Source organism: Protobothrops mucrosquamatus, unplaced genomic scaffold (assembly GCF_001527695.2).
Source record: "Protobothrops mucrosquamatus isolate PMUCROS unplaced genomic scaffold, P.Mucros_1.0 scaffold1176, whole genome shotgun sequence".
Classification (NCBI taxonomy): Eukaryota; Metazoa; Chordata; class Lepidosauria; order Squamata; family Viperidae; genus Protobothrops; species Protobothrops mucrosquamatus.
In genome coordinates this window covers 439-23,661 of record NW_015387390.1, presented here as the reverse complement: position 1 = coordinate 23,661, position 23,223 = coordinate 439, and the positions used below count along the sequence as shown (strand labels likewise).

General features: G+C 39.8%; 1 protein-coding gene across 1 annotated transcript; it reads right to left on the bottom strand.

Moving 5' to 3' along the window:
* Window positions 1-3,368: 3,368 nt before the first annotated feature.
* LOC107291726 (endophilin-A1) lies at window positions 3,369-18,671 on the bottom strand. The gene is made up of 7 exons (XM_015820754.1): window positions 18,602-18,671; window positions 15,412-15,555; window positions 14,580-14,713; window positions 13,231-13,389; window positions 10,694-10,797; window positions 5,734-5,858; window positions 3,369-3,593 (listed from the first exon to the last, which is right to left on the bottom strand). The coding sequence occupies exons 1-7, from the start codon at window positions 18,645-18,647 to the stop codon at window positions 3,391-3,393; spliced, it is 915 nt and encodes a 304-aa protein (XP_015676240.1). The 5' UTR covers window positions 18,648-18,671; the 3' UTR covers window positions 3,369-3,390.
* Window positions 18,672-23,223: the final 4,552 nt, after the last annotated feature.

Here is a 23,223-nt window from a genome sequence, read left to right as displayed (position 1 = left end):
CTTCATAAAGACCTCTAGCCTGTTGGCCTGACTTAGCAGCTGCTCTATCTTCTCCAGCTCTGTTTCTTGGAGGACTGACTGCAACACAAAGCAATTGGACTTTCATGTTTCTCAAACATGGCTGAAGTTAGCTTAGTTTAGTACTCTGTTTTAGAAAATATATCTATCAATCAGAGTGATGAACTTTAGATGGGCAGCCACATACATTGAAATAACTACATCAAACTTCTGCTGACTGCTGCTCTAAGGAGGCATGGATATAACATTTTAAGAAGCATTTTGGAAAAACCGAACGAATCCTATGAGTCTGAATGATTGACGATTGAGAGCTTGTCATTTGATAGCACAAAGCATGTTGCCTCAATAAAAGGTAAATACAGGTTTATGTCAGCGAGCAGTGAGAGAGTCCCATCAGCACAGTGTCTTGAAAGAATTGAAATTTGATACTGTTGGCCATAAAATTAGTGCAGATAGTCCTCAATGTACAACCACAATTGAGCCCAAAAGGCAGTTAAGTGAATTTTGCCTCATTTTACAATCTTTCTTGCCACAGTTGTTAAATGAACCACTGCAATTGTTAAGTTAGTAATACGGTTGTTAAGTGAATCTGGCTTCCCCTTTGTTTGTCAGAAGGTTTCAAAAACATGAGCTCCATGGATAGTAGGCATAATTGCTATATTAACTTCCATATCAGCAGCTAATTGCCATTGCCTCTCAGTATCAGTTCCTGGGGAAGATAAGTGGAAGGTTGAGGTTATACTATCTGGCATTTGGGATTTCTCCATCACGCTTGCTCACAGGTTGAATAATAGAACAACAGAGTTGGAAGGGACCTTGGAGATCTTCTAGCCCAACCCCCTGCTCAGGCAGGAAACCCTACTATTTCAGACAAATGGTTATCCAGTCACTTCTTAAAAACTTCCAGTGTTGGAGCATTCACAACTTCTGGAGGCAGGTTGTTCCACTGATTAATTGTTCTAATTGTCTCCTTTGTTCTAGGTTGATTCTCTCCTTGATTATTTTGCGTCCATTGCTTCTTGTCCTGCCTTCAGGTGCGTGAGATAGGATTTTGGCCTTATATAGCCCAGCTCTTCTGAAATCCTTAAAGTCTCTATTAAATTAGCAGCAGCTGAGCCAAATAAATACTGAGATCAGTTCTTTCAAAACTGAGGGTACTCTAGTGACTAAAAACCTTCACAGAGAGACATTTGCTTTTTAATTAAAGCTTCAAGAAAACTTGTGGGGTCCTTGGTGCTCTCTGAGCTTGCTTGTTTTCTTGCAGACATTTCATTATCCAAACTAGGTAACATCACCACCACTGCTAGTCATGAATGACTAATGAAATGAAATGTCTGCAAGAAAACAAGCTCGGAGAGCACCAAGGACCCCTCATGTCAACCCTGAACTACAAATATTCTCCTTTATTAAAGAAAACTGCCATCCATCCCCCAGCTTTCCTGTATCTGTGTACAACTGGTGCCTGTGGCCTCCCCAACTGTCAGCCCCCCCTTCCATTAACATCCCCCCATGCTGCTTACCTGGAGGCCTGCCCTTCCTGCCTCTTGGGATTTACGATGGCAATGAGGACTGCCAGGATTGTCATTGCTAACTGGTGTGGTCACGTGATACCATGCTTTAGGACATCACTTAGTAATGACAGTCCCGGTGGCCCCATGGCCCTCATAACCCAAAGACTACTTATTGTATCTTGGATAGGAAACTGCAGCCGCCTGGTATTGTGAAATGGAAATATTACTGAAGAAAATGCAAACATAACCATTGTGGCTTGTCAATCAGCATTTTTATTTGAAAGAACAACACTGTTCGTGGTAATAGTTTATACATGAAAAGCAAAAGGACTGCCTTCATTTCACATGGTCCAATACTGAAGTGGCACATCTGAAGCAGCACAGATAGGTTTATATACAGATTTATATAGAGAAACAGAATTCTGGGTAATTCAAATGAAACAACAATGAACCAGCTAGACAACATCTTATACCCCAACTGGAGGAAGTGGCACATAAATTGTATAGAGGACAGCATGGAGAGAAAAATAATTGAAATGGGTTTGTGTAGGTAACTATGTGTCACTGTAATTCTTAAGCACAACAAAAATCTGTTATTATTTAGTCCTCACTGAGGGCAGAATATACACAAATGATGTTCAAAGAACACAAGGTAGATGAAAATAAAACCACATGGCGTACATTTCTTACTACTATTAGTAAATATGTAGAATAAAGGGCTCATGACATTTTAAAATTATACTTTTTGTGCCTAGATTTTTTACACGAAGTAAAACAGTTGAACGTTGTTTTTAAAATGTTTTCTCCAAGTATGATTGACTTCTGCTGGCATTGTGCTTTTAATATTTAAGCTTTCTAAGCAAGCACATAGGGTATCCTCCAATGTTAATCTTCCCTGCCTTAACTTTTGGATGCTATTAAAAAGCCTTTAAGTAACCTGGATATTGAACAGCTCTTGAATTAACAAACTAAAATGGGGCTGGCAGACTAAAAAGTTTAGTATTATTACTATTATTTTAACTAGAACCCCAAATTCACCAACCAGAGCCAGGTAAGAGCTAACATTTAGAATTTTAAAAAAACCAAGGACCACACTAAGCCTTCCACTTTAAAATGACAGCTAAGTACCCTCAATTCTCCTCATGTCAGCAACTTTTAGGCAGAATTTTGTTGTTGCAAGTGTTAAACAATTGTGAATTACAACACAATCGTCCACACAAAAATCTACTAATAGATTCCTAGATATCTTCTGCCACACCTGGAATATAGCAAGTACAGAGCAGTGGTGGCTGATGTGTAAAGCAACTGGAATATACATTTCGCAGTTTCCCCAGCACTCAATCATTTCTGAGATAAGACAACACGAAAAAAAGCCGGTTAGCAATACTTAGGCCTGCATGAACCACACTGTTTGGATAGGGAAAGATGGAATGCCCACGGACATTTTTTTCTCCCTCTTCTTTGTAAAAAGAGAAGAAAATAATGATAGAATGGTGATATGCTTTATCTTTCCCAATAACCCATCTGCTTTCTTTCCACAAGGTTAAAACTTGAGTTACACCATTAATTGCCACACTCTCTCACCCCAACACTGCATAGACATCTCTGTAGCAACCAAAGGAATAACCTGAACATCCCGCGTGTCCAGCTGCAATGCCTTAAGAAAGTATCACACTCTGCAGCAGGGTGACACAAAAATCAAATATTATCTATGGGGCCGATGCGTTTGTACTTGGCGATGTGGAATAAGCAGCCATTTCATTTATTGATTTCTTAATTTTTCAAAAGCAGTGGTACCAACAAATTACTTTTTTTTTTTTTTTAGGAGAAACAGTAATTCCGACAGGATGGACGGGCCACCCTAATGAGGCAAAGGAACAAGAATTTCCACATAATTGATGGGGAAGAAGCCGGACTGCCCATGAAGCATCCCTTCATACCAGTTATCATCAATCTGGTTAGTGAGGGTGATGACATCGCCTTCTTTAAAACCGAGTTCCCCTTCATTTTCAGGGTCAAAGTCATACAGAGCTCGACAACATGGCTGATCCATAGCAGCGCCACCTGGGTGGAAAGAAAAAAAGATAAAACAGAGAAACACGGGGCTTACTAAAGGCAGCTACAAGACACAGCACTGCACAGTGAACGGGTACTAAATACAACAGGTAATAGAGTCGTCATGATTAGGTACCTATGATTGTTGAATGTTAAATGGCTGGTTTATGCTTACATCAGCACTAGGGGAAGAGTTCATTCTTCCAGATATTTTATTATTTCTTATTTTTATATCTTACTAGCTGTACCCGGCCACGTGTTGCTGTGGCTCAGTCTGGTTAAATGGAAAAGAAAGAAAAGAGAAAGCGCACGTTTCTAATATGTTTAATTTCACAATGCTTGTCCCCCCTGCACATATTCTGCTAAAATTGAGACACAGGGTGGCGAGACTGCCTGATTTCTTTTAAACATCGCTTCCTTTCTTCTTTCTCTCTCTCTCTCTCTCTCTCTCTCTACCTGTCACAGGTGTGACATCTATATAATAGTAGGTATATAAAAACACGCGCGTATTCGAATGCAACGTTGTGTCAAAATTTCAAAGCAATCGGTGAAGAACTTTCGGAGATTTAAGAATTTGAACAAACGAACATTTACATTTTTATTTATATAGATAGATTATATAATAATTTTAAGCCCTGAATATGTGCTATTGAAAAAAATACGTATTAAAAGCTTTGTTTTTGAACTTTGTTTTATACCTAACTTTGTTATAAATGATTACAATACTTACCTTAAAATGGTATGTTTTATACTGTGTTATGTTATTATTACATTATGTTATAATATTATTTGAACGATATCACAATACTGGTCTATGATGTAGCAGTTAATTGTATTCTCTCAGCCCATGTGGATCACAGTGCAATTTGTATACCTTTACAAATGACTGGATGGAATTCAAAATGAGATACTGCTACAACAAACGCTATTTACACAAGAATGAAATGTTAATGAGTGTCTAATAGCTATCCAGACTTTAAAATGCTATAATCCTTTCATAGAGTATTACTTTTTTAATAGAAAAATCTCCTTGGAATTAAAGTTAGCTCCTCCTTAAATTCTTGAAATACAACTAAATCCACCTTAACTCTCCTTTCTTGCATCCATTTGGCCAGGTAATATCATCTCAATATTAAATCTTGCTTAGCTTTTTGGTATCAATCAAGTAACTCCTACCTAGATGGCTTTCCTTTGATACAAGACATTCTATGAAAGGAAGGAACAAAGGAAATGTATCTCTGTATAACTGATCATCTATCCTCAGATGGTTTTTGTGGATCTCATGGATTTTATCTGATATTTCAAAATAATTTAATCCCGCCCCAGTATCTCAAGGACCCCAGGATCAGGAAGGAAGAGAACTGTTCTGACCCAAGTCACACTGGCAAGGCAGTGGTTACTGCACACTTAACACAGTGTCAAATGACCCATCAATGGTGCCAGTGAAGCTCCGCCCTCAGCTTTCAGTTTTCCCTTGGTCTGAAAACCCCGGTTCCACGTGGCCAACCCATGAGGCAAAGAGGGAAGTAACAACCCCACCTAAGTACCAAGTTCACAACACATGTCCAGAATTCCAAAAACCAAGGCATGGTCCAAGAGTCTGAAATCAGAGACCCAAGTCCAAAGTCCACAAGCGAAGGGCCAAGAAACACGATCTGAGAGTCACTAGGCAGTATTCACGAAAGCCAGGAAAGTGCACATCAAAGCAAACAAGTGTTCCCAACAAATACACCTTCCCCCAGTGTCTGGTTAAGTCACCCTTCCCCAGGTGTTCCTTGTGAGGAGGGGGCAGGGCTGCTTCCTTGCGAGCAGCCTCACTGACCTCCTCTGTGCCTCCTCATCCATGGAACGGCAGGGGAGGCAGCTGTGCCTTGTCAGAGGAGGTCTGGAGCTTGTCATCTCTGCTGGCCCTCTGCAGCTGATCTGCTCCCGCAGGCTGCTACTCATCCGGTCTGCTGCCAGACAGCCCTGGGACTGCCTCGTTCTCATTTCCTGGACTCTACACTCGTTCAGAAAAGACCATGCCATCCCCCATCAGACAGTCCCAAATCCAACTCCTCCTCCTCTGAACCATGATCCAACAAAGCCATAATAAGTACAGAAGTTTTCTTTTACATTTCTTTTTCATCTCCTCTTTTCCCATTCTTACCTGAAGGCTTAGGAGTAGTAGCATTAGAGAGCCCTCCATTGTGTTGACCATTGTCACATAATTCCAAGGTCATACGGGGCTTTGGCTGATATTCTCTTCTGGGCTGAACTGACGTTTCTTTTATTCTGTTAGAAAATGAGCAGTTACTAATTTGAACTAGTAACTGGAAACCAAGCAATTCTAATCCACTAAGACTAATCAAGGGAAAGTGGTGGGTTTTTGTTTTTTTTTGCATTTTCATAACCAGCAAGTCTACAAACATGGCATTAAGTATACCTCCTACTACATGGTGTAAACCTTGCCTGATTATTGAACAAAGCCATTGTCATTCTTTTGGCCCTAAAATTGAATATCATAATGGTCTGCCACAAAAATAGAATGCATAAATTGTACAAATATGTCAAGTCAGTATTTGATTCATATTCAAAAGATTCTCCTGGACATTTTGACAGAGGACAAGTTAGTTTAGGCTTCTATTTTGAACTATCTATTCACCAGGTCAATATATGCCTTGAATTTGATATGAATGCCAGTCTTATATATTAAATTTATTTCAGTGCATGTGGAAGATATCTTACAGGTTCTCCTTAACTATGAAGAATGAATGAAATACATTAATGAGGTATTATACTATGCCTTGGAAGCTGGGACTGAAGCTGATTGAGTTGTTTGTTGAGACCATTGTGTGCTGGTAAACAAGAGGCGGGGTCATAAACGTTTCCTATATAGAATCAGATTGGACTTTATTCACTTTATTTACTTCTCAGCCCTACAAATATATTTATCTCCCGACTACCCAAAAATTCTGGATCTGAGATATAAGGGTAAGACTTTCTTATTTGTACTGTTCAGCTGGCTACACTTCGGCTACCTTACTCTTAAAATACCATAGATAATTAAATTTTAAGATAGCACAGCAATTTCCTGACTGCAATTCCTTCAGGTTTAATATTCTTTGACAATGGGATTTTCCCATTTATTTTATTGTGATCGAAAAAGGGGTTCCCAAAAATGTCACTGTTGATTTCCTTAGAAAATCCCAAAGAATCTATCTCTAACTTCAGTTTTTGGGCCTTCCTCCAGGGAAGACCTAATCCTAACCCAAACACTAAACACAAACCTAACACTAACCATAGTTTTATATTCACTGGCAATGGGATTTTCCCATGTTTTTCATTGTGTCCACAAAAAAGTTGGAACGAAAAGATGTCACCATCATTTTCCCTACAGAATCTCTAAGAATCTATCCCAAACATCAGTTTTCATCCCTGACTCCAAGGACAACCAAAGCTAACCCTATCCCTAACATTAACATCAGTTAAATTTGGAAATTTGGGATTCTATACAGGAAATGTTTATGATTTCCCAGTAAAATACATGGGAAAATCCACTGACAATGAAAATTAAAACTAGGGTTAGGGTTAAGGACAGCGTTACGGTTAGGGTTAGCTCTCTTTGGAGTCAGGGCCAAAAAGTGATGCTAGGGACAGATTCTTAGAAGTTCTCTAAAGACAGCGACATCCTTAACTCTAGTTTCATTTTCATTGGCAATGGGATTTTCCCATGTATTTTATTGTAGTCCACAGATAAGTCCAAATGAAAAGCTGTCGGGTTCTCTTTCCTTAGTGAACCTTGAAGAATCGATCCCTAATATCAATTATTGGGCCTGACTCCAAAGAGACCTAACCTTAACCATAACCATAACTCTAAGCCTAGTTTCATTTTCATTGCCAATGGGATTTTCCCATATATGTTACTCTGGTCCAGAAAGAAATCCTAACAAAAAGTTGTCACTTTATCTTTGGGAACCTATAAGAATCTATCCATAACATCAGTTTTCAGCCCTGATTCCAAGGAGACCTAATCTAACCCTAACTCTATTCCTATCCCTAATCCTATTTTAATGGTCTTTGGCAAGGGGATTTTTCCTGTTTGTTTGTTTTACTCTGGTCCAGAAACAAGTGTCCTAATCACTTTCCTTAGGATTATCCCTAACATCAGTTTTTGGCCCTGACTCCAAGGCCTTGCATGCAGGAGATGTTTCAAGATGCCTTGTATTTGAAGTTTTATAGCTATAGGATTTACTCTCTATTGAAGGTCTGATTGTTACAAATCTGTTTTCTTTAAACAGAATCCTGAGTTTTTGCAGAGCTCTCATGCTCTGCAATTAGAAATAACATTTCCCATTTTCATTAGGGCAGAGGTTATACAGATTCCTAACTCACTGAATTTCCTGACATATGTTTTGATGGAATCCAATAGAATGGATCTGTCCATTGTGGTTAATGTCAGGAGCAGCTTTTTCTGATATAGAAAGTCTATGGCTGATTGGAAGCACATAGGCAAATATATATTGTTGAAGCTGCCTTGATAATTTAACTATTATCAAGTTAAATTATCAAGTTATATTATCTATGATAATTTAACTAAACAACAGACTTGTACATGTCTTTAAACTGTGATAAATGATAATTAAAGTCTAGGTAGGCTTAGGATAGGAACATAAGATTTTAAATTTTACGGTTCTATCCATGTAAAACCCTGCAAAATAAAGTTAGAAAGTTCTTTTTTTGTAATTATTTCAAGACGATGTCTATAAATTCCTGTACGTGCCCTGAAAAACCCCTTAACCTGCCTATATATATTCCTGAACCCCTTCACCATGCCAGACAAGATCCTTCAAAATAGTCTAAAACGGTTAACAAAATCCCTCAAGAAATTATCAGAAAATAACTCATAAAAAGGACAGATCTCAATACAAATCATTATAATCAGGATTAAGGGGAAATATAACATCATGACTGTATGGAATGGAAGAAGGATTTAAAATCCATCCAAAAAAATAACCAACCAAGCAAACTCGCTAGACAGTGAAAAAAGACAGGTGAAACCTATTTGCTTCATATTGGAATGAATCATTTCCTTTCCTTTTAAGAACTTGGAAAATGGAGCTTTGAAGGCCTAATTGCATTTACCTCACTTGAGTCCAACTGCAAGAAAAGGAGCAGCAGAATAAATCCAGAAAGAATGGGCAAAATCAGTGAGCAAGAAAAAAACGAAAAGTGCTGGCAGTCATGTGTTGGGAATGTTTCATCAGTCTGGGAAAAAACGTGGAGTCCCTAAGGTTCTCTGAGACATTATTAGTTCTGAGATATTGTTTCTAGATAGAAAATACAGATAGTCCTCAACTTACGAGCACATGCCCAAAATTTATGTTGCTAAGTGAGAAATTGGTTAAGCGAGTTTTGCCCCATTTTACGACTTTTCTCGCCACACATGTTAAGTGAATCACTGCAGTTCTTAAGTTAGTAACACCGTTGTTGAGTGAATCTGGCTTCCCCATTGAGTTTGCCTGTCAGAAGGTCACTAAAGGAGATCACATGAGCCCAGGACGCTGCAACCATCACAAATGTGAGTCAGTTGTCAAGCATCTGAATGTAAATCATGTGAACATGGGGATGCTGTAATGGTTATAAGTGCGAAAAATAGTCACAAGTTACTTTTTTCAGCACTGTTGTAACTTCAAACAGTCACTAAATGAACTATTGTAAGTCGAGGACTACCCGTATTTTCAAATGTGAGAATTGTGTGAGAAAGACACAGGAAAAAATGAAAAGAAATCAAGTTCTAAGATATTATTTGAAGAGACTGAAAATCAAGATTGTTAGAAGTAAAAGGGAAGAATATAAAGTTGGTCTATCTCAGGGGTGTCAAACTGCCGGCCCGCGGGCCGGTTTCATCATACCGGAGCCGCCCCCACCCCATTGCGGCAATGGCAAAAAAGCTCCGATATGTCGCGTGACATCACGAGTTTGACATGCCTGGTCTATCTGATCAACATTAAAAAAAAATTTGTTAATATTTCTGGTAACTCTTCATGGACTTTTGCTGACATCAGGACTGAAATGACAAGGTTTTGTGTAGTTTGTAAGTTACTAAAATTGCTTATATACTTGTTTGATGAAAGGGGAAGTTACTTCTTTATATATTTCTCTTTTTTTCCTTTATTATATTCTTATTTTTCTTTCTTCTCTCTTTGTTTCCTCTTTTTTCTGCCCTTTATATTTTTTTTCTTTTTTCTCCCTAGTTTGTGTTGTTTTTATTGTTGTAAATGGTAATCTTTAATAGTGGTAGCAATAGTACCTAGACTTTACAGCACTGTCTGGGCTGTTTACAATGTCAGCATATTGCCGCCAACAATCTGGGTCCTCATTTTACCAACCTCGGAATGAAGGCTGAATCAAACTTGAGTCTCATCAGGATTGAACTCCAGGCCATGGGCAGAGTTTACCTGCAATACTGCTTTCTAACCACTGCACCTTCAGGGCTCATTTTATAATAATAATAATAAAATTACTATTAAAAAAAATAAAGTATTTTATTATCTCTTAAGACCTGCCAGACAATATAGCTAAAAATAAAATAAAATTCTACTTCTTGACAGGAAATAAAGAATTGATGGCACCCTACTCTCTCATTTTCATAAAATAATAATGAAAGAAGTCTCTATAGTCAATACTAATCCAAGACAAAAATAGGTCTGCTGCCTCCCAGTATGAGACTCCTGCATAGAATATAGGTCCAAACACATTTTGGGAAGGGTAGGGAAGTCTAGCGCAAGGATAGCGGGTGTGTCCATAGTCCTAAGGATGGAATGTTTTACCTATTTCTAAAAGCAAGCACTCTAGAAAATGCATATGTAAGAGGCAGCAAATTGTGAGTTGGAACAACGGAGCACTGGGGGAAGGTATTTTTGCTGGAATAGTTGCTGCAACGTGTATCGTGTTCCAGCCCTAAAACAGAATTAAATGTATCCATGTATTTTTTACCCTATAACCCACGAAACGTTGCTTCCCTGTCGAAAAGACAACACAGCCATATCTCGGTGTAATTTCATCTCGGGTTTTCAGGCCCGATTTCAAAAACACGTGCCCAAATAATTCTGTTCAATTTTTGCTACCTTTCTTCCAGCTTGAGACTAACTTGTTGCAGGATCTCTGTGGCTTGCCTGTGGTACTCCACCTGGGCTTGTACTAGCGCACAAAGCTGGCTCACTTGTTCAACCTGCAAAGAACATAGAACATAAAAATCACAGGGCTGGAAGGGACTTCAGAGGTCTTCTAATCCAACCCTCTGCTCAAAGCAATATATCCCAGTTTACTATCTCAGTCAAATGGTTGTCCCGTCTATACACCCTCAAGAGGAAGGGGGGAGGGAAGGAGAGAGAGAGAGAGAGAGAGAGAGAGAGAGAGAGAGAGAGAGAGAGAGAGAGAGAGAGAGAGAGAGAGAGAGAGAGAGAGAGAGAGAGAGAGACTTATTACAACACTGTTGTGTAGCAAATTCAGTTCTCTGAAAAAGCAGTGAATAGGGAAAACTAAGACTATCAAAAAGGATAGCCAATGTTCAGATGCTTCCTACTGGGCATTTTCTGGAGGGCCACCTAAAAGTTAAACAGCTTCTAAAGTAAAATATAGATGGACTTTGCTTTAAATAACAAGCTACTTATGTTCATAAGCCAGTCTGCGTATACAAAAGCACTTAATGCAGATTAATTATGCCTTATCTAGAAAAGAAATTGGATATGCAAGCATATACTGTGGCAAGTCTAGATTTTTTTTTAAAAAAAAAGAAGCTTGACTGTGCAAGACTAACACTTATTGCTGTTCACATGCAAATAAAAACAATTCATTATACTTAATCGAAATCACTAAATATTAACAAAGAAAACTTTCCTAATGGATGACCTATTCAGTTCCTCTTACCAATTCAGATGCATGATCTACTTGGCATGTGGGAGTCCCTCCCCCCTAGAATGTTTCTCCAAATCAAGACTGAAGAAGTCTTTAGATCCGGGGTGTCCAACCCTGGCATCTTTTAAGATTTGAGGACTCCCACTCCCAGAATTCCCCAGCCAGCATGAACACAGGAAGTTGAAGTCCACAGGTCTTAAAAGTTGCCCAAACTGGATAGCCCTGCTTTAGATTACTCCTGAACATGTCCTTGACTGAGGCTGCATCTCAGAATGTTATAATACCATTATCGTTAAAGCAACTAATTCTTCAGAGTAATGCTACAAGTATGATACTTGGAACAATGGTGGTGAACACAAATAGAGCCATTAGAGCAGGGGTAGGCAACCTCGGCTCTTTTATGACTCATGGACTTCAACTCCCAGAATTCCTGAGTCAGCATAGCTGGGAGTTGAAGTCCATGAGTCATAAAAGAGCCAAGGTTGCCTACCCCTGCGTTAGAGGGAAAACATGTTTCCACTTCAGAGTATGGATAGTTCTCAACTTACAGCCATTCCTTTAGCGATCATTCAAAGTTACAATTACACTGAAAAAAATTACTTACAACCAGTCCTCACACTTATGACTGTAGCAGCATCCCTATGGTCACATGATCAAAATTCTGGCGCTTGGCAACCCGCATGTGTTTACAATGGTTACAGCATCCCAGGGTCACATGATCATCGTCTGTGACCTTCCCAACCAGCTCCCGACATGTAGAGGAGGGAAGCCAGATTTGTTTAACAACTGCGTGATTCACTTAACAACCGTGGTGGCAAAAAGGTCATAAAATCGGGCGCAACTCACTTAACAGCCAGCTTGCTCAGCAATGGAAATTCTGGTCCCAATTGTGCTTGTAAGTCGAGGACTATCTGTAAAAAGGGTTTATTTTCCACACAAGTAAACTGTAGAATTATGGTCTGGCTGAATCAATGCCCAGAATATTTTCATTGTTCTGGGTTTCAGCTGGGATAAAATTGGAAGTGTCTTATGGGGATAGTTGTCATTCTTTTTCCAAAAAACATGTGAAACTCCACATTGGCATGGATTTAGCCTGACCAGACTGGAATTTGTTAGCTTGATTGAATTCTATATATTCAGTTTCAGTGGAGAACAAGAAATAACTGTGATCCTGCTTTATAATTAATTGAATTTTCTTCCAGCCTGTTCAGATATTGTATAAATTCAATTTATTTAAACCTTGACTTATTCGCACACATGAAGCTGAAGGGGTATAACAATAATTTGTCCATCCTGAGGAATTTTTGAGGCACGTCACCATTATTTTCATTGTAAGTATTTTTAGACCTGAAACCAAGTAACTGTGGAATATCAAGACTATTCCCAATAATTCATAGGGGAGTTAGAATTCGTGCTGTTATCCGTGGGGTTCTGGTTCAGTCCCAACAGTGTCTAGGATTATTCCGAAGTTCTTCCTCCAAAATGTCATTCACATGAAAATGGATAGCAAGTAAAATACTTTACCGACAGTGCCAATTTCACCTCAAAGCATGTTTGCAAATCTCGCCCTTGGAATTCCAAAACACAAACCCACTTTCCTAGCCGGAAAACCACATTTCATCTATTACGTAATACAGTGTTTCTCAACCTCTGTTCTTTAATAGAGTTTTGAATTTCTATTAATAAAAAAAAAAATTCTATCCAAAATACAAAAAAGGGGGTGCGGGGTAGGGGGAGTTTTGCTCACATCCATCTCTAGCAGATTAAACATGCTTGATTCAGCAATCTCTTTTGATTCATCAAACTTCTCCAGAGCTTGTCGGAGTTCTTCATCGGGGATCTTGCCTTGCCTTTTCTTCTTGTAATCAAAGTCTAGGCGTCTGCCCTCCAATTTTTTAAGATGGTGCTGAAAAAGGGTGGAGAAAGATCAACAGCTTTACGAACCTTCTTTTTTAACCCCTTCAAATCAATCCTGGCTTTTCAAAAGTCGTTGAGACCATTGCCTTCTTCCCAAGGCCCAAGAAAGAGTGACTAACCCAGGTTAACCCAGCTGTCTTTGTGCCTAAGGCAGGACTAGAATTCACAGTCTCCCGGTGCTTTAACCACTACACCAGGTTTGACGCTTTTATGAAACCAAATTTAACTAAGCTTGCTAGTAATGATGATTAAGAATGGTGCTATTTATTTCCAATCAAGAACAAATGTATCTTTTCAAAACAATTTGTGGACGAGTGAGAATTGCCAAGTGTTTATAACTGAGAAAAAATGGACATGGTAGAAAGTAATACTTTTAAGGTAAGAAACAAACAATTTGTTGAGTAGCTTAAATAAAGCCTAGCTGATAAGACAGGAGGAAAGTGTTAGGTGAAAATGCTGTTCAAATGAATAAAAAGCTAAATCCTTAATATCCAAGGTCAGAAACTTATTTGTTTACTGAAATACAAGAGCAAAAGTGTTCATGATTCAACCAACAACTTAATATTCAGTAATAATATATATTATTAATATACGTTGACTGACATATTCACTCAGAGGTATCTCATGCTAATATTTTTATTTTAAAGATTTTTTAATGGAAAATACAAGCCCCTACTCTTTAAAGTTTTTTAAAAATAAACACTGCAATAAATATATATTAATGACAGTTTCCATTGTTCCAATTTTCAGCTTTATCACTAGGCATGCATTGTGATTTCATTTTTTAATGGAATAGAAGTGATGAATTAAGAAATCATTTTGAACAGGAAGTTATACATTTCGGTGCTCTTTCCACTCCTCTTTAACATCTGCATGAAGCTGCTGGGTGAGCTCATCTGTCACTTTAGGGTGAGATATCATCACTATGCTGACGATATCCAATTATACTTTTCTGTTCCTGGCAAATTAAGCAATGCTGTTGATGCCTTTCCCCAGCGCCTTGAGGCTATGAGGGCCTGGATGGAGAACAACAGGTTTCAACTGAGCTCTGGCAAGGCTGAGGGTCTGGGTTTTGGGGCCTGCCAGTTCAGAAACCGTACAATCTCCGCTATCACAATAGATCTGTCCCTGCTGTAATGTCCAGCTAATTACATAACAAAATTCTATTCGTGGCAATACCTGTATTTCCCGCAGATCTTTGTCATGGAGATTTTGCAACGGATCGATGAAATTCTGCTTCACATTAATATCCAAAGCATCTTTCACCTCAGACAAGTCCCTCATCGCTTCTCCAACATCGCCTAAAGCTGGGCCTAAAAAACGAAAAAAACGAAACGCTTTTATTTTAAATTGATCCAAGGTGTTTTTTTTAATCCCTTCCGCTTTTTAAATGCCTACAATCCCCACCTCCCAAAAAAAACAAAAAACAAAAACCCTGCCAAGTTTGTTCCCCGTCCTCAGTGACATTATCAGACCAGTGGACATAGCCCTCCAAGATTTAATAAATAGAATAATGTCCCTCCTCATATTCAGAGCTTACATTTGCTCCAAACTATTCAGCAGTGAATTAGGAAGTACAAAAATTCTGATCAGTGAACTAAATGTTCTGGGATTGGTCTGTTTCACCTAGAATACTACGAACAGCTTCTGGTTTAGAGAATTTACTTTTAAAACTGATGAATTGCCCCCGAGGTAGCACGTGGCAGGAGGAGATTTAGAATGTTCCATTTCTAGTTGATAAATTCTGCACATGCCTCTTGCGTAGACTTAATTAAAAAATTCCCCAAAAGTTATTGGACAAATATGAAAAGCAAATATAATCACTATCTTTGAATTGGGTGTTTAGCGACATGCTTTAATCCCAATACACTGGATTGCAAACAAGAGAAACTTCTAGCATACCAAAGCAGGGAAATGAATATCCCAGTTAGGCTTCCTGTATCTGAGACCTGATATTGGCATAATCCAATAAAAGTTTTTAAAAGATGAAACACGATAAAGCTAACATTACCAAAATTGCACTCATCTCCGAGTTCTTTCCCAAATTTTTGCATTGCATCTGCAAGCAGGGCCTCCGCTTGAGGATACCCAGGTCCTTTTTCTTGGCCTCTAATTTTAGACATGGTGTTGAGCATGCTGAGTTTGGCTCTGGAGGCTACAAGCAGAGAGGAAACTAATCAGCAGAGACAATAAACTGGGCAGATGGGAAACTGAATCGTGCCTGTAAATGACATAAAAACTCACATAAAAGAAAGATATCACAAAAACATTCTTAAGCCATGGGGAAATTTAGTTTCTTTCTAGATAGGCATGACACTAGTGTTCAGACCCAGAACTGGATTAGCTCTTTCATAATGGTGGTAACTTGAAAATATTCACTGAAAGAAAAGTTGATGAAAACAACCAGTGGGGATTCAGCCAGTTCGCACCAGTTTGGTAGAACCGGTAGCTAAATTTTGTTGAGTTCGGAGAACCGGCTGAACCCATGCTGCTTCTGGAAGTCCGTTCTAGGCCTCGGAGGCCTGGTGGACGCCTCCCAGGCCTAGAATGGTTCGCCAGAAGTGTGTTGATGTCACTTCCAGAAGTCCGTTCTAGGCCTGGTGGACACCTCCCAGGCCTAGAACAGCCCGCTGGAAGTGCATTGATGTCACTTCCAGAAGTCTGTTCTAGGCCTCGGAGGCCTGGAGGAGGCCTCCCAGACCTAGAACAGCCCGCCGGAAGTGCATTGATGTCACTTCCGGAAGTCCATTGGAGGCCTTGGAGGCCCAGGCCTGCATCCATGCAGAGAACCGGATGTTAAGATATTTGAATCCCACCCCTGAAAACAACCATGGTGTTACCACTTTCTCCCCTCTTCCCCCATGCCCAGAATAGAGCTATGGAAGCTCCATAACCATTCCTGATCATTTTACAAAATTTTATTTTTCCCATCAGAGATAGTATTGAATTTCAAAACTATCTCATGCGAATATCTACCAGGGAAACAGAATGAGTTGAAATCTCTTATCACAGAATAACAATACGATGATAAACTTGGAGAGATTAGTGCTAAAGCAGATTTTGTATGCAGAAGCTTCTGGATATTGTCGCCAACCTCATGAGAATATGAAGAGCTGTTGTCAGGCAGAGAATGGTTTGCCTTCTAAAACCTTTCTACTATCCTTTACCTATGTTAAACTATATTTTTCATCACCCCTTTGCCGTTAAATGGGATTTGAGGGTTGAAGATGAACAATGTCAGTGAACAGAGTTCTGATTATAAAGGAAGAGTTTATTTCTCCCTCCCCATCTTGCAGCAAACTGCAGTTCTCACAATTTCTTGTTGAAGACTGGGACAGGACAATGTGTGGAATAGGGATTTCCAGGAGAAAAGTGGGAACTAAGAACAAATTTCCTGACAGGGAGAACAATTAATCAATGGAACAGCTTGCCTGGACTCATGGGTGCTGCATTGCTGGAGGTTTTCAAGAAAAGATTGAACAACCATTTGTCCAGGATGGAATAAAGTCTCCTGCTATGGGCAGGAGGTGGGACTAGAAGACCTCCAAGGTCCCTTCCAGCCTTATGATTCTATATTATGGTCTTTGATCAGCCTTTACAATAAAAAAGACAGATAGTTTGGTAGAGCAATTTGTTACTGGGAAAAGGGAAAAAACAGTAGTACAATAAAATGACTTATCTAATTAAAAGTTTTGCACAGTTGTGTAACTTGGTGAAGAAATTTGGCCACCTGATACATGAGTGTGGGGTTAGCCTTCCTTAAAAAGGATAAATATAAAATTTATCAGTGTGGCCCTCATATTTGGAAATCATTGGGGCAAGCTTCTTGGGACATCATAACAAGGACACCCATATGTGGACACGATTGTAATAAGTCAAAATATTGACACGCTTAAGAGAAACCTAAGTGAAAAAGATTTCTTTCCTTTTTTTCCCAGAAGGAAGAAACTAAAGAAAGAAACGTCTGTCCATGTCATCGTGCTTATTGAATCAGGAAGCAGGGATCTTAGCTAGCCGTCATTGAACAAACAAATGCAATATGACTGTATCATCTATTATGGTTTGCTTTTCAGCTACTTGTGTTTCAGGATAAAGGCCTTCAGATATAAACAGCGAATGAGACTGATGTTTCTGATGTTCTCCTCTGTAATGCACTGGGTGCAACTCCTGATTTGGAAAACGGGAAGAACCATAAGAAGACTCCAAAGTTTTATTACTTCACAGGGTAGTTTCCTAACCCAACTTTTTCTTGACTAATTTTGCCTGCATGAGTTTTTCATTCGGGAACTCACTGAGAAACATTTGTTTGCTATTTTGTCCAGGCTGACCTTAAACATTACTTAGTACATCCATATTACTGAGGTCATATACCTGTTGCAGGTAATGACAATCTAAACATACTCTGGCAACAGGATTTTATTTCTCTTGTCATGTTGCTATGGTGCTGCCTTCCCTACATCCCTAGACCATGACAAGCTTAAGTTGTCCTTAGTTCTACCGGTTAAAGTAGTATTTTTTTCCTTTTCCCACATTATCCTAGGGTAACCTCAAGGTATATAAAATTTATTTAACAGATAGAAATTGATGATGGTAGTGACTGGGAACAGAGGCAACAGAAATGGAATTGGAATTAGCCATGAAGAGAGCAAATTTCCCACTAACATTATTTTATGTGGATTCAAGGATGGGGGGAATAGCACTATAATTCAGCTTTGGGGCAAAACAAAAGTAAAACACAGAGTAGGACAACTTCCTGTGCATCCAACATGGTTGTCACGGCTTAAACTTGAAAACTATCCTGAATACTGCAATTTCGACAAATGTGAAAAAGACAAGAGTTAAACTGTGCACTTAAAGTTATGCAATCTCATTCTTAACAGAAAATCTTTTAAATGCAGTGACAGTTATCTTCCTTCAAGAAAGAGATATCATTCCTTTCCTTTGTCAAGTATTTTGTTATGAGATGGAAACAGAAGAAAATGGCAAATTAGAATTTAGAAAACTCAAGCAGGAGACCAGGCCAAACCTATGCAAGACCTCTATACTGCATTCTGCATATATCTTTGTGTTTGTGTGTGTGTGTGTGTGTGAGAGAGAGAGAGAGAGAAATGAGTCAAGATCTTTGTAACACAGTCTTTGTAACCTCTCTGAAATGCCCTATAAATTCAAATATTCTCTGATTCAAACTGAAGTCAAAATACCTGGATTGGGTTGAAGATATTCAATTGTCTTCGTCATTATTTCCATCACAGCCCTACTAGTGACATCCACTTTCTGCAATTACAAAACAAAAGGGAAGGGAAGAATCCCCAAATAAGAATGGGAAAATGAATTCAGTGCAATGTTGCAATGTTATTTCTTCTTCCACAGCTCTATATCAGTGGTTGCGAACCTATGGCACACGTGCCAGAGGCGGCACTCGGAGCCCTCTCTGTGGGCACACGTGCCGTTGCCCCAGCCTTGCCTCCCCCATGACCCCCTCCTCTCCAGCAGCCCCCCTGAAGGAGAGTCGTCCTCGAGCCTGGCCCACACGGAACAGCGCAGCCAAGGACATGGCAGCCAGGCAGCGTAGACAAGACTCTGCCCTCACACCCCATCGTGCACAGTTGATGCTGCGGGGCGCGGACAGAGGGCGTGGCCGCCATGGCGCTGCTGGGCTGCCTGGGCGATCTGCCACGGGCCCTGGAGGTGGTGAGTGGTCCTGCGAGCAGGTGGGGTGGGGCCGGGGCTAGTTTTTGGGCACTCAGTTTCTAAAAGGTTTGCCATCACTGCTCTATACTATGGAGCAGGTGACCCTTTGTGCCCTGTTGTGTCATTGTTTCAGAGATACTTCGTGGTATCCGAAGCAGAACATCCAGATTCAGCCAGAGTTTCATTCCATACAGCATTAACCTTGCGAACTCTCAAACTTANAATCCCCCAAGACCATAAGTCTGGGGGTCCCCACCGCCACCCCGGCTATCACGTCAGCCAGCTCAGGCAGGGCTGTTGATACATAGCAGGGAGCCAGGTATATAATCAACAAGCCCACTTGCACCCCTTGCCCCCACTTCACAAAGAGTGACTCCACGCCGTCTATCTGAGGCACAGTGGTCTCCCTTGGACAAAGGCTAGCACGTGGCAGGAGGAGATTTAGAATGTTCCATTTCTAGTTGATAAATTCTGCACATGCCTCTTGCGTAGACTTAATTAAAAAATTCCCCAAAAGTTATTGGACAAATATGAAAAGCAAATATAATCACTATCTTTGAATTGGGTGTTTAGCGACATGCTTTAATCCCAATACACTGGATTGCAAACAAGAGAAACTTCTAGCATACCAAAGCAGGGAAATGAATATCCCAGTTAGGCTTCCTGTATCTGAGACCTGATATTGGCATAAGCCAATAAAAGTTTTTAAAAGATGAAACACGATAAAGCTAACATTACCAAAATTGCACTCATCTCCGAGTTCTTTCCCAAATTTTTGCATTGCATCTGCAAGCAGGGCCTCCGCTTGAGGATACCCAGGTCCTTTTTCTTGGCCTCTAATTTTAGACATGGTGTTGAGCATGCTGAGTTTGGCTCTGGAGGCTACAAGCAGAGAGGAAACTAATCAGCAGAGACAATAAACTGGGCAGATGGGAAACTGAATCGTGCCTGTAAATGACATAAAAACTCACATAAAATAAAGATATCACAAAAACATTCTTAAGCCATGGGGAAATTTAGTTTCTTTCTAGATAGGCATGACACTAGTGTTCAGACCCAGAACTGGATTAGCTCTTTCATAATGGTGGTAACTTGAAAATATTCACTGAAAGAAAAGTTGATGAAAACAACCAGTGGTGGGATTCAGCCAGTTCGCACCAGTTTGGTAGAGCCGGTAGCTAAATTTTGTTGAGTTCGGAGAACCGGCTGAACCCATGCTGCTTCTGGAAGTCCGTTCTAGGCCTCGGAGGTCTGGTGGACGCCTCCCAGGCCTAGAATGGTTCGCCAGAAGTGTGTTGATGTCACTTCCAGAAGTCCGTTCTAGGCCTGGTGGACACCTCCCAGGCCTAGAACAGCCCGCTGGAAGTGCATTGATGTCACTTCCGGAAGTCCATTGGAGGCCTTGGAGGCCCAGGCCTGCATCCACGCAGAGAACCGGATATTAAGGTATTTGAATCCCACCCCTGAAAACAACCATGGTGTTACCACTGTCTCCCCTCTTCCCCCATGCCCAGAATATGGCTATGGAAGCTCCATAACCATTCCTGATCATTTTACAAGATTTTATCTTTCCCATCAGAGATAGTATTGAATTTCAAAACTATCTCATGCATATATCTACCAGGGAAACAGAATGAGTTGAAATCTCCTATCACAGAATAACAATACGGTGATAAACCTGGAGAGATTAATGCTAAAGCAGATTTTGTATGCAGAAGCTTCTGGATATTGTCGCCAACCTCATGAGAATATGAAGAGCTGTTGTCAGGCAGAGAATGGTTTGCCTTCTAAAACCTTTCTACTATCCTTTACCTATGTTAAACTATATTTTTCATCACCCCTTTGCCGTTAAATGGGATTTGAGGGTTGAAGATGAACAATGTCAGTGAACAGAGTTCTGATTATAAAGGAAGAGTTTATTTCTCCCTCCCCATCTTGCAGCAAACTGCAGTTCTCACAATTTCTTGTTGAAGACTGGGACAGGACAATGTGTGGAATAGGGATTTCCAGGAGAAAAGTGGGAACTAAGAACAAATTTCCTGACAGGGAGAACAATTAATCAATGGAACAGCTTGCCTGGACTCGTGGGTGCTGCATCGCTGGAGGTTTTCAAGAAAAGATTGAACAACCATTTGTCCAGGATGGAATAAAGTCTCCTGCTATGGGCAGGAGGTGGGACTAGAAGACCTCCAAGGTCCCTTCCAGCCTTATGATTCTATATTATGGTCTTTGATCAGCCTTTACAATAAAAAAGACAGATAGTTTGATAGAGCAATTTGTTACTGGGAAAAAGGGAAAAAACAATAGTATAATAAAATGACTTATCTAATTAAAAGTTTTGCACAGTTGTGTAACTTGGTGAAGAAATTTGGCCACCTGATACATGAGTGTGGGGTTAGCCTTCCTTAAAAAGGATAAATATAAAATTTATCATATTTGGAAATCATTGGGGCAAGCTTCTTGGGACATCATAACAAGGACACCCATATGTGGACACGATTGTAATAAGTCAAAATACTGACATGCTTAAGAGAAACCTAAGTGAAAAAGATTTCTTTCCTTTTTTTTCCAGAAGGAAGAAACTAAAGAAAGAAATGTCTGTCCATGTCATCGTGCTTATTGAATCAGGAAGCAGGGATCTTAGATAGCCGTCATTGAACAAACAAATGCAATATGACTGTATCATCTATTATGGTTTGCTTTTCAGCTACTTGTGTTTCAGGATAAAGGCCTTCAGATATAAACAGCGAATGAGACTGATGTTTCTGATGTTCTCCTCTGTAATGCACTGGGTGCAACTCCTGATTTGGAAAACTGGAAGAACCATAAGAAGACGCCAAAGTTTTATTACTTCACAGGGTAGTTTCCTAACCCAACTTTTTCTTGACTAATTTTGCCTGCATGAGTTTTTCATTCGGGAACTCACTGAGAAACATTTGTTTGCTATTTTGTCCAGGCTGACCTTAAACATTACTTAGTACATCCATATTACTGAGGTCATATACCTGTTGCAGGTAATGACAATCTAAACATACTCTGGCAACAGGATTTTATTTCTCTTGTCATGTTGCTATGGTGCTGCCTTCCCTACATCCCTAGACCATGACAAGCTTAACTTGTCCTTAGTTCTACCGGTTAAAGTAGTATTTTTTTCCCTTTCCCACATTATTCTAGGGTAACCTCAAGGTATATAAAATTTATTTAACAGATAGAAATTAATGATGGTAGTGACTGGGAACAGAGGCAACAGAAATGGAATTGGAATTAGCCATGAAGAGAGCAAATTTCCCACTAACATTATTTTATGTGGATTCAAGGATGGGGGGAATAGCACTATAATTCAGCTTTGGGGCAAAACAAAAGTAAAACACAGAGTAGGACAACTTCCTGTGCATCCAACATGGTTGTCACGGCTTAAACTTGAAAACTATCCTGAATACTGCAATTTTGACAAATGTGAAAAAGACAAGAGTTAAACTGTGCACTTAAAGTTATGCAATCTCATTCTTAACAGAAAATCTTTTAAATGCAGTGACAGTTATCTTCCTTCAAGAAAGAGATATCATTCCTTTCCTTTGTCAAGTATTTTGTTATGAGATGGAAACAGAAGAAAATGGCAAATTAGAATTTAGAAAACTCAAGCAGGAGACCAGGCCAAACCTATGCAAGACCTCTATACTGCATTCTGCATATATCTTTGTGTTTGTATGTGTGTGTGTGTGTGTGTGTGTGTGTGTGTGTGTGTGTGTGTGTGTGTGTGAGAAATGAGTCAAGATCTTTGTAACACAGTCTTTGTAACCTCTCTGAAATGCCCTATAAATTCAAATATTCTCTGATTCAAACTGAAGTAAAAATACCTGGATTGGGTTGAAGATATTCAATTGTCTTCGTCATTATTTCCATCACAGCCCTACTAGTGACATCCACTTTCTGCAATTACAAAACAAAAGGGAAGGGAAGAATCCCCAAATAAGAATGGAAAAATAAATTCAGTGGCCTTGTTGCAATGTTATTTCTTCTTCCACAGCTCTACACCAGTGGTGGCGAACCTATGGCACACATGCCAGAGGCAGCACTCGGAGCCCTCTCTGTGGGCACACGTGCCGTTGCCCCAGCCTTGCCTCCCCCCATG